The 12,254-nt window shown below is 40.6% G+C and overlaps 1 protein-coding gene across 10 annotated transcripts in view; it reads left to right on the top strand.

Annotated features, from left to right (window-relative positions):
* ablim3 (actin binding LIM protein family, member 3) overlaps positions 1–12,254 on the top strand; it is a 108,467-nt gene that overhangs the window by 42,042 nt on the left and 54,171 nt on the right. For all 10 annotated transcript variants that reach the window (XM_017698386.2, XM_037540593.1, XM_037540592.1 and 7 more), the window contains exons 4-5: positions 7,600–7,715; positions 11,259–11,385. In XM_017698386.2, the coding sequence (XP_017553875.1) occupies positions 7,600–7,715; positions 11,259–11,385 (243 nt within the window). The remainder of the gene's footprint in view (positions 1–7,599; positions 7,716–11,258; positions 11,386–12,254) is intronic.

Raw genomic sequence — 12,254 nt, 5'->3', positions numbered from 1 at the left:
GCTCGGTTTGAGGTTAAAAGGGTTCTGTCCTCTAGGAATGTTTCCAGTGGAACGTTTGAAATTAGAGGATTTGATGGAGCATGTCTACAGAGTAGCAAAGAAAAAGCAAAGCCTTGCTTTCCATGCCACTTTCTGTTGCTCTCTTGCTTCTGGGCAGTGTATTAGGGCAGGGTATTAGGAACTACTTTTAGCAGCATTTTAGCTGTCTTCCTCTGTCAAAGGTTATGTCCCAGGTTATGTGTGAGAAACACAAAATATGCCTGTTTTTAGGTGAGATTAGTGAAAGGATTGTTCTCCTTTACAGTGTCTTTTTCTCTGTCTCTCCTTCATATACAACCCCAATTCCAATTAAGTTGGGATGTTGTGTAAAACATAAATAAAAACATAATACGATGATTTGCAAATCCTTTTCAACCTATATTCAATTGACTTTATTGTTTTTTGCAAATATTTACTCATTTTGAATCTGATGCCTGCAACACATTCCAAAGATGCTGGGACAGGGGCGTGTTTACCACTGTGTTACATCACCTCTCCTTTTAGCAACACTCAATAAGCATTTGGGAACTGAGGACACTAATTGTTGAATTCTTTCCCATTCTTGCTTGATGTACAACTTCAGTTGCTCAACAGTCCGGGGTCTCCATTGTCGTATTTTGCACTTCATAATGCACCACACATTTTCAATGGGAGACAGGTCTGGACTGCAGGCAGGCCAGTCTAGTACCCGCACTCTTTTACTACGAAGCCACGTTGTTGTAACACGTGCAGAATGTGGCTTGGCATTGTCTTGCTCAAATAAGCAGGGACTTCCCTGAAAAAGACATTGCTTGGATGGCAGCATATGTTGCTCCAAATCCTGTATGTACCTTTCAGCATTAATGGTGCCTTCACAGATGTGCAAGTTACCCATGCCATGGGCACTGACACACCCCCATACCATCAGATATGCTGAAGTCTGGACAGTCCTTTTCCTCTTTGGCCCGGAGGACATGACGTCCATGATTTCCAAAAGCAATTTGAAATGTGGACTCGTCAGACCACAGGACACTTTTCCACTTTGCGTCAGTCCATCTCAGAGGAGCTCGGGCCCAGAGAAGCCGGCGGCGTTTCTGGTTGTTGTTGATATATGGCTTTCGCTTTGCATGGCAGAGATTTAACTTGCACTTGTAGATGGAGCAACAAACTGTGTTCACTGACAGTGGTTTTCTGAAGTGTTTCTGAGCCCATGTGGTAATATCCATTACAGAATGATGTCGGTTATTATTACAGTGCCGCCTGAGGGATCGAAGGCCACGGGCATTCAGTGTTGGTTTTCTGCCTTGCCGCTTACTTGCAGAGATTTCTCCAGATTCTCTGAATCTTTTGATGATATTATGGACTGTAGATGATGAAATCCCTAAATTCCTTGCAATTGCACACTGAGAAACATTGTTCTTAAACTGTTGGACTATTTGCTCACGCAGTTGTTCACAAAGTGGTGAACCTCGCCCCATCCTTGCTTGTGAACGACTGAGCCTTTCAGGGATGCTCCCTTTATACCCAATCATGACATTCACCTGTTTCAATTAACCTGTTCACCTGTGGAATGTTCCAAACAGGTGTTTTTTGAGCATTCCTCAACTTTCCCAGTCTTTTGTTGCCCCGGTCCCAACTTCTTTGGAACATGTTACAGGCATCAAATTCAAAATGAGTGAATATTTGCAAAGAACAATAAAGTTTGACGGTTTGAACATTTAATATCTTGTCTTTGTAGTGTATTCAATTGAATATAGGTTGAAAAGGTATTTGCAAATCGTCATATTCAGTTTTTATTTATATTTTACACAACGTCCCAACTTCATTGGAATTGGGGTTGTACTCACACATGAAGTCACAGCCATGTACACAAACTTGTTTTTGAGTCTGAATGTATAGCTTCACTCCTTCTAAGAGACAATCCTCTTGAAAGCACACAGACCCCCCCACTCTCATGCTGGCTCAGCAGAGACTGTGCTTGGAGCAGGAGAGAACAGCAGGAAGATCAGATTGCATGGAAAGAGGAAGAGAAGACACCACAAAAAGTCACTTAAGGATGAGGAGTGGAGAACAAGGAAGAGAGAGGGACTAGAACAGGAAGAGGACATCATCGTTTTTCAAGCTTATCTCTGTTTGTCACTTTTGTGCTATGCTGTCAGTGAGAACAGAAGAGTTCACAAAATTTTTAAAAGGAATAGAGAAAATGGAACTCTTAATAACTGCACAAGAACTGGGAGGCTACCCAGTCACCATCACATAGACAGCATTTAATGCTTTCATCTTTAAGGAAAATGCACTATTTTTAGTTGTTGAGGTTTTGGATTTTTTTCCGCTAATATTCTTTTAAATATTCTGGTAAGAATTTTCACCTTTTTTCTGTCACTGAAAATTTTTAAACTTTTGCTTAATGGTCATTTTAATGAAGTAAAATGAAGGGCGGTCTCTGACTTTTGCACAGTGCTGAAGGGCTTAGGATAGGCAGACATGTCAGAATGTCCAAATAAAACGTATGTTCTCATGATGTTTTATGCAGTTTTTAGACTGGAGCAGCATGCTGAAAAAGCAGTTCAGGTTATTTTCTCTTTTTCCTCAATTTTCATGTGCAGTCAGTCATGATCATGTCCATTCTCCATTCACAGCATTCCTTTGCTGACATATTACCATTGCTCTGGAAAACTAGTCTCTGAACAATTAATTCATGCAGATTTACAGCTTAATTTTAAGTACCTTTGACTGAAGAACATTTTCTACAAAAATGTGGTTCATATTACATGTTATGGAGTTTAGCTGATGCTCATTGAGCATTCAATACTAAGAAAAATGTGTTTTGAGTCAAACAGGTTTTCTGTTCTTTACTAAGTACAGGGAAATGTGTCAAAATAATTGTTTATATTATAAATGTGGCAGGCAGTTTAGGTCAGAAATGTTTAGGCCAAGAAACACTGGAGTACACCTTTAGGGGAAGATGTAAGAGTAGCTAAGCTGGAGAGGTAAAAGTGGGCAGAGACTGAATCTGACTTGATTTTGTTCACTGTGAGAGATGGGTGAAGGTAGAGCACAGCTGTGTTCTGATGGACCTCCTCTCTTTCTGAGCCACAGTCACTCTGACAGAAGAATGAGGAGCACACTCAGAGATTCCCTTGTAGGGAGCACTCTGTGTCTTTGCTCGTCTGCTCCATTACCTGCCTGCCAAACACTGAAGCACTATTACTCAAATCTGATTGCATCTTGCAGAATGGCCATTTCCTTTGAGAGGAGGGAAACAGACCTAATCTAACTGGATATTGAGCTACATTGATAGCTTCTGCTCTTCATATGCAAAGCCTATTTCCAAGGCTTTTTGGCTGACTTGCTTTGGCAGATAACCTTCAGTGACTGTATTTTCTCTTTCTCTCTTGCTGTTCCTCCATGCGTTCTCAGAAATGTTACAAACCTGAATGCTTCTCCCTGGGCTCTGGCAGTTTTGAACCAGTTAATGTGGGTCTATTATCTTCCTGTTGTAGTTACAGTGTATGCTTTCAGCCTAGTTCTGCAGGAAATTAGTTCCACTAAATAGCCCCCCCCCCTTCTTTATGCTTCCTCCCATTAGCAAACAGGGAAAAATTAGCATTTGATGAATGTACTCGGAGAGGAAAATCCATTTGCCAAGAGGGGGCTGGGATTGCTTTACAGAAGCAGTTGCCACTGGGCACTAAAGAGCTCAATGGGGTGTTCCTGGCAGGAGTAGCCTACAAAACTCTTATCAGCCAGACCATGCAGTAACAAGCAGCGGGACGGCTAGCTAGCGGTAAGCTTCTGAACCATGAGGACCCAAATAAAGCTGCTTCTTCAGAAACGCTACTGCAGGCCTAGTATGATGTTTTGACATGGCTACTGCTCGTGTTGTTTTTTTAATACACCAGCATTTGTTTTAATATGCATAAATTGGGTCCTGGTGCTTTTAAGAGACCACTCTTTTTTAGACACTGGAATACACTGGCATTCTCCTATGTTAGGATATTTTTCATAAAGGTTTTTGATGTATGTGGCTATGAGAGACTGAAGCAGTGTGGCATTTGTGGACAGAAAGAGTCAGTGTCCATTAAAAATGAAAACAGAGTAAATTTTTAAAATGAAGAAAAAGCTGACATTGCAGAATGTGTCTAAGGGGAGCCTCACATGGCAGGTAATGAAAAGGTCACCTAAGGAACACATACACACATATGTAAACCGCCTGTCCAAAACAAGTGCATGCATAAACGTGTAACACCTGTTGTGCAAAAGAAAATGAACTCTTGTTATATACACTACCAGCAAAAAGGTATTTTTACACCAGAAGGTATTTTGACATGTTCTCTGTAACAGTAGGTTTTGGGCCATCAAGAACATAGCTGTTGAGACTCATGGTTTACCACTGAGATTCATATTTTTGCATGTATTCCTGTGAATGTAAAATGTTTTTCTCTTTCTTTCTTTAAAATAAATAAATAAATAAGTGCCACACACTGCCCAGTGCTTTTGGTCAAAAAGCCCTGTCAAAACAGAGAGCACATACCACATTTAAACAGGCTAATATTACTAATGAAGGCTCAACCAGCATTCAAACACCCATATAACAGGAAATTCAATCTCACTTTATTTGGCTAGTCCACTACAGTCGCCTGTAGAGTGTCTACAGATCTTCAAATTGTTTGTCAAAATCTGCTGAGAAAATCTGTTGAACAGTGGGGTTAGGGTTAGGATTTGGACAAGGGTTAGGACTAAGACCAGGGTGAGGATTGATTTTAGGTTTTGGTTTTGGATTTAGGTTTTGGGTTAAGGTTATGGTTAGGGTTTGGATTAAAGCCAGGTTTAGAGATAAAGAAAATTGTGAATGTATCTTGAATGTAAATTAAGTATCTACAAAGCATTTAAAGTGGACTGTCCAAATACAGTGTTACCAGAAATTCTCCTGAATGGAGTGTTGTAATTGCATTGAGAAGTCAAAGCCAGAGGATAAATATGCATTATGTGAAGTGTGTAGACATGAAATTTCTACATTTTTTTAACACTTCCTACAGATTAGTTGAAAACTCTGAATTTTCAGAGTTGTAGCATGTTAATTCCAAAAGATTTTATACATACCTGCAACCAAACTGGTTTTGAATAATTGAAAACAATGATTTTATTAAAATTACAAGAAAATCACAGTCATTTGGGTGTATCATTTTCTTAACAAATAAGCTATAATGGAGTAGGCTAGTTGGTGTGTGTCATCCTCTCTCAATGGTTCTGTTTTAATGTTTGTTAGTTGGCCTCACAACCTGTAATCCCTAAAATGAAATTCTGGCTTCACCACTGAGGAGTGTATGTGTGTTCATGCGGGGTGCTGGTGCACGTGTGCTCATCCTTAAGTTTGTGTTATGGTAATGGTTTAAATGTGCAGTCATGCCTAACACTACCATGTGGCTCCAGATGTGCTATGTGCCTTTGGCATCTTGTGCTGTGTGTGTGCATGCCAATTGACTTTTCAAATTAGGGACAATTGCAGAAGAACAGGGCCATTACTGGACATTTCATTTAAAGGAGCTGAAGAGAGTAATCCTGCTTCAAGGTCTGAGCTGATGTGATGCTCAGGTCATGGTTGAGTGTAAACGGATTGCTTTATAATTGCAGACTTGCTGTAGGAGTGGGTTCCTCTAATAGGATTTGTCTCCAGTGAAGAAGCTTCCAGTCAGCCTGATTACTGTGTAGATGGAGGTGGACGTGCTGGATTATTATAGCCTCTTTAATTACCCAGGCAAACAGGTGCTTATGCACTGCTCTAAGAAAGGATAGCTGAAGTGGATTGGAAAAAAAGAAGGCATTGAAATCAGACCGTTAAACATCTGTGCTACATCGTCTTTTGCTGGTCGCTTGGCTAAATCTCATAAACCCAGTGGCTTTTGTGCAAGTACAGGCCAACCCTGGGGACACTCAGTGTGTGTGTGTGTGTGTGTGTGTGTGTGTGTGTGTGTGTGTGTGTGTGTGTGTGTGTGTGTGTGTGTGTGTGTGTGTGTGTGTGTGTGTGTGTGTGTGTGTGTGTGTGTGTGTGTGTGTTTTTTGGCAGGCATAGACAGCAAAAGCAGCAAAACCAGCAGCAGTAAATGGCTGCCATGCTGCCAAGCCATTAGCACTTACATGTTTTTCAACTGGTCTCACTTAGAAGGGGCAAGTGAGGAGGCCATTGGGCTACTGTGCGCAAGGTTATTTTTAGATCCAATCTGCTGTCTTCAAAGAATACTCCATTTTTCACATTGGTAGAATACAGTCCACAGACAATAATTTCATCATATTTCTGTATACTCTAACCCTACAAAAAATAATTTGAATCACAGATATAAAAGAAGCTAGTGTGCATATGCTAAATTTATTACTTGTTGGCACATATTATAAGTGTGTTTTTGAGTCAGCAGGTTCTCTGAGACACATTGCAAAATTATTGTTGCTACAGATGTGGCAAATAGAGATTCCTGTTGTATCTGCTGTATACTGGAGGCCCACTGAGGGTCAGGCAACCGCACATGCAGAAACAGGGCTATAGAAAGCCTCAACTATTCTAGGTTAAATGTCACCTGACCCTCAGTGGGCCTCCAGCAATAATCACATGACCAGGCTTCTGCTCCTAAAGAGACCCTACTGGGCTTGCTGCTACCGCTGAACTCGACATTATCTCTCATCTGCCTGCTGGTGTGTGCAGACTTTTCATTTGATTAAATTGCTCTGTTCACTTGCTCATCTCATTTTTTCATGCAGTTATTATTTGACTTTGCCTTGACATATTTTAGCATCAGAGCTATTAAGTGAAAATAGTTCAGGATACATTTTTCTGCCTCAAATGTACAAATCAAAGTAAAAATCTTATATATATATATATATATAAGGAAATATATATATATATATATATATAAGTTCTCTTCAAAAGCCCCACTGTAACAAGAATCCACAAGCTGTATGAACAAGAATGAGAGGGAGAGGATACAAGCAAGGTATTGAAACAGCTGACTGCACATGTGATTTATACACTAATTGGTTGGAACTTGCAGCCCCTCGTTCTATGACTGGATGTTGGTGATGGACTGGAAACCATGTTCATCTTATGGACATCATATGATTTTCATGTTCAGGTTCATCTGTTGTGTTCACACAATGAAAATGAATGTTGAATCTGTTGCAAGTAATAAATGCAGTCACACAGCTAAAATGCACTGCTTTTTACATGGAAAAAAATCTTTAGGGTGAGACTCGAACATATAAAATAAATGTGAATACTCTCAATTAACCCCACAAAACACTATTAATAATTTTAATCATTTGACACCCATGGTATGTATGATTTCGAATGAATTGCACATTAGAGCTCATCAAAAAACATAACATGGATATTTCAAACTGTAGTTATAGAAATACATGCATGTGCCCTAATAGATGTTTTTAAAACTGATGCTGTTTCCAGAGTATTACCAGGACTACAATACCACGAGTATCAAGACAGTTATACTGTTAAGGAAGTATGTGCCTAATGTAAACCTATTGATGGAACTTTACTTTCTCAGTCATTTTCTCTCTTTCTTCTCTTTGTAGAAAACCCTTTCCTATTGGAGACAGGGTGACATTCAGTGGCAAAGAGTGTGTCTGTCAACAGTGCTCTCACAAGCTTGTCTCTTCAAATGAGCCGATCAAGATTCATGGGCCAAGTCGTAAGTCCTCCTCAAAACATTGGAATGTTTTATGAATGAAGTGACATTTACAGTCCCAGGGAGTTTATTCTGCATTTATTGTTGCATGTATTGCACAATGTGCTGATCCTTTGGGTTCTATAAATTTACCATACACATTCAGACACACACTCACACAGCCTCAGATCTCCCTGATAAGGCACCTCTCCTCTAAATCATGCAGTCAGTTTAGAGGAGGCTCACTCTGATCAATGGAGAACTGATCATTATATGAGAGAGTTCAGTCACTATGTGTGTGTATATGTATGTGTGTTTAATAGACAGTGAAGAGGATTGACAGGTGTATGAATTTGACTGCTAACTTGCTCTTGTCTTTATTTTAGTGTTTAGAGTGCCTTGTATATTGCTCTGTATTTTTCTCTCTGAAATATTCTCCTAAAACAGCATATCAAGGCGTTTATTGCCATAGCAACAGAGGCAAAATCCTAATTATCTATTTATTGTAGATCATTTGTGGTTACTCCCCAACAAGGTGAAATTGCAAAAATCAACAGTGAAAAGGTCATATTTTGTCTGTTTGTCTGTGCAGTGCACTGTGATGAATATATCAGTAATGTAGTTTATGAATTTGTGGATATTTCCTTGAGGGCTGTATTGTTGTTTGTGCTTGTATGGCATTTGTGTATGTCTGAGGGGAGAGGATAGCAGGTGTCATGTCTTATGCTAACTCAGGGCTAAGGGGGCTGGAGCATCTCTGAAAGCAGTATGTGGGTGGAGAGAGAGAGAGAGAGAGAGAGAGAGAGAGAGAGAGAGAGAGAGAGAGAGAGAGAGAGAGAGAGAGAGAGAGAGAGAGAGAGAGAGATGAGGAAAGTCTATTGTCTACTGTCTTGTATGAAAGTGCCTTCATGAAATGATTAAAGAGCGAAGTGGGAGTTGCTGTGAGTAATATGAACAAAGTTAAGAGAATATAGAAAGAATATTAAAAGAATGACCTAATCTAATTTTCTGAATCTGTAGCATAAGGTTAATTACTACAGACAATAATTTGTGTTTCACTGTGCTTAGAAAAAAAGATTAGCTGACTTGATCCCTATAAATTCATAATAGAAGCCAAAGGACAGATCAAAATACTATAACTGCTATATTTAAGCAGTACAGGTCTTAGGATGAAACAGACATGAGGATGTCTTACCAAAGCTGTTGTAGGAACTTTTATTTAGCTTTAACAGAAACCAAGAAAGCAATTCAAGCAATTTTGCTTTTCTAAATTTTTTTAAAATTGTGTGATCACGCAGGAGCCAGTGAAAACACCACCCACATCACTATACTGGTAATTCAGCAACAGCCTAGTGGCTTCAATTATAAAGCAGCTTTAAGTCAACAGATGTTTTTTTTTTCTTTTCTCTATTTTCCATTGTGTACAATCCACTTTATGCTACAGATACAGCTTATTATCATCACCATCACAATCATCATCATCGTTAACCGCTAGTCCAGATAGGGTCGCGGTAGCAGTTGAGAGAGCAGAGAATCCTAGACGACCCTGTCCCCCGCAACTTCCTCCAGCTCATTTCCGGGGACCCCAAGCCGCTCCCAGGCCAACTTGGAGATGTAATCCCTCCAGCGGGTCCTAGGACGACCCCAGGGTCTTGTCCCAGTAGGCGTGCCTGGTACACCCCCACTGGGAGACGTTCAGGGTGCATCTGGATCAGATGCCCGAACCACCTCAGCTGGCTCATCTCAATGTGGAGGAGTAGCAGCTCTACTCTGAGCTCCTCCTGGATGACCGAGCTCCTCACTCTATCAAATAGAGCGTAGCCCGCCACCCTACGAAGAAAGCTTATTTCCGCCGCTTGTATTCGCGATCTCATTCTTTCGGTCATTACCCACGGCTCATGACCATTGGTGAGCGTCGGGATGTAGTCCGACTGATAAACAGAGAGCTTCACCTTTCATCTCAGCTCTCTCTTCGCCACTACAGTCTGGTACAGCAACCGCATTACTGCTGCCGCCTGTCCCAGTCTGCGGCCGATCTCACGATCCCTCTTCCCATCACTCGTGAACAAGTCCCCAAGATACTTAAACTCCTCCATCTGGGGCAGGTCCTTTCCCCTTACCTGGAGTGGACATGCCATTTACATAGAAAATCGTGTACCCTGCCTGGGAGAGGCTCACTGGACCTACCCGTGGATCCAGGCGTGGTGGTAGCATTCTTCGGCAAGCACCTGGTGGCTGGGCAGCCCACGTAACCCGGCCGGGCTCAGCCCGAAGAGGCAATGTAGGGAGACCATGTGGGCCCACCACCCGCATGGTCCAGCATGGGGGAGCGGTGCAGTGCCGTATAGGCAGTGGGAGATTGCAGGGAGGCCCTTAATACAGTTTATAATACTTAATACTTGATACAGCTTAATGTGTGGGAATTTTTTCACCAATATTGCAAGTACAGTTAACATGTTTATTTCTTTAATTTAAGCCTCAGGCCATTTCTTTGGCCAAGAAGATCAGCATGTCCATTTTTTGTGCTTATGGGTTTTCCCAACTTTATTACTTCTACCAGACTATCTTTATCACTTAGAATGGCTCAGGCTGTTTTTGTTACTGTGCCTTGATATATACTGATATGTGTATTTGTGCTGTCTTCTGATTGGCTGTCCTGTATTGTCTTTGATACAAAAACAGTCTGAACTAAAAACACTCCTTATAACTTTAGTGCAAATAGGGGGCTAAACTACTCTACAGAGATACATGTAAATGCATTGGTTTTTGTGACATCAGGACATAATTTCATATATAATTTTTCAAGGCACAGTGACAAAAACAGCCTATATTTGCAGCTTAGTTTCTACATATGGACTGTGTATACTGGGGAATGAGTGGTAATTTTTGATCCTTTAACAATGATTACATACCACATCAGACTCTTTTATTCAAAAATGAGAGGAAATGTAAATTTTCCATGATGTTAGCCCTTTAACATATGTCAGTGACTGAGGGCTACTATGAAAAATCTAGAACAGGTCACTGTGCAGGGTGAATATAGCTAAACATAGCTGCACACAGCCCGTATGTAAACAAACGATCAACTGACCTTTCAGTACACCAGGGCCTGCTGCAGTCATGCATCAAACGCCAGCCTGGATTCAGACCTCTTTCCACCTCACGCACATAGTATGTGTATGTGTGCATAAGTGTTAATAACTACTACAGGATTTTATGTCTGTCAGTTTTCATGATTAATGCTGTAATTCACAGCTTGACTCAAGCTTATTTCCATTGCTTAGTCTGACACAAGGTTCATGCAGCTGTAGATTCACTACCAACATAACAGAAAAACATCCATAAACTTCAAATTTATTTCCAGACAGATGTAAGCAACAATGGAAGAATTGTCAACTAATGAATCTCTCTCTCTCTCTCTCTCTCACACACACACACACACTCTCTCACTCTCTCTCTCTCTCTCTCTCTCTCTCTCTCTCTCTCTCTCTCACACACACACTCTCACTCTCACTCTCTCTCCCCCTCTTTCTTGCTTTCTCGAACTTGCTCTGATTCTCTTTGTAGACTGTGCAGGCTGTAAGGAAGAGATCAAGCAGGGCCAGTCTCTCCTGGCATTGGAGAAACAGTGGCATGTCAGCTGCTTTAAGTGCCAGACCTGCGGAATGGTTCTCACCGGAGAGTACATCAGCAAGTGAGCACACAGACATCTGACCCATCCTGTTAAATGTATTTGGGTTTGAGAATATGAGACCGAACCCCTTTTAACCTTATTCCAATAATGCCTACACCCTACCCTACTGAGTGTTACTGCACTGTAGAGCAGTATCAAGAATCAAAGCCACAATTCTTGCATTAAACCAAGGCCGATTTTACAAACAAGGCTGTGGTTTTGGTTTGTCTTGTTACTTTAGCACAAGATGCCTTAAGACTACAGATAGCATAATCCTCTTTCAGTACTGATATTAAAACCATGAGGGATGGCTGATGCCACTACCTATGCATTCAACTTTTTACATTTTTTAACTAAAGCACTTTACTTGATCATCTAAATGAAGGATATCATGCTCAAACTATTCAAACATTGTACTTCCCCACAGGAAGCAACACACAGCTAACAACACATTATATCAGGCTAGATTTGGCTTGTTTTTTCCCTTCAGTATCCGATGTAGCATGTTCTGATGATACCACTACCCAGCGATACTGATATGCCATCTCTACCAAAAAACATATTGATAGGCTTCTATTCTTATCATTCTATACAGGTGGAAAGTATGACTTGAAGTTTATATCTCAATTTTTCCAGTATCCAGACAATACCACTAATAACACATATCATTGTTACAAATAACAGTGACACAAACTAATAGCAACCACATGCAACCATGTCATCAAATGCATGCAGGGCTGGGAAAGTATGATCATGCAGAATAATTTTTAATATACATTGAATAAATATACATGTGAATTCTCTGAGTTCTGTGTTACATTTATTTTGAAGAGGTGCAGTTAGGCCAACTCTAGATAATGCTTGAAGAGCTAGATTTTTCTAGCTACAGC

This window comes from Pygocentrus nattereri, chromosome 8 (genome assembly GCF_015220715.1).
Source record: "Pygocentrus nattereri isolate fPygNat1 chromosome 8, fPygNat1.pri, whole genome shotgun sequence".
NCBI lineage: Eukaryota > Metazoa > Chordata > Actinopteri > Characiformes > Serrasalmidae > Pygocentrus > Pygocentrus nattereri.
The sequence above is the reverse complement of the archived record's forward strand: the minus strand, read 5'-3'. Positions and strand labels throughout refer to the sequence as shown.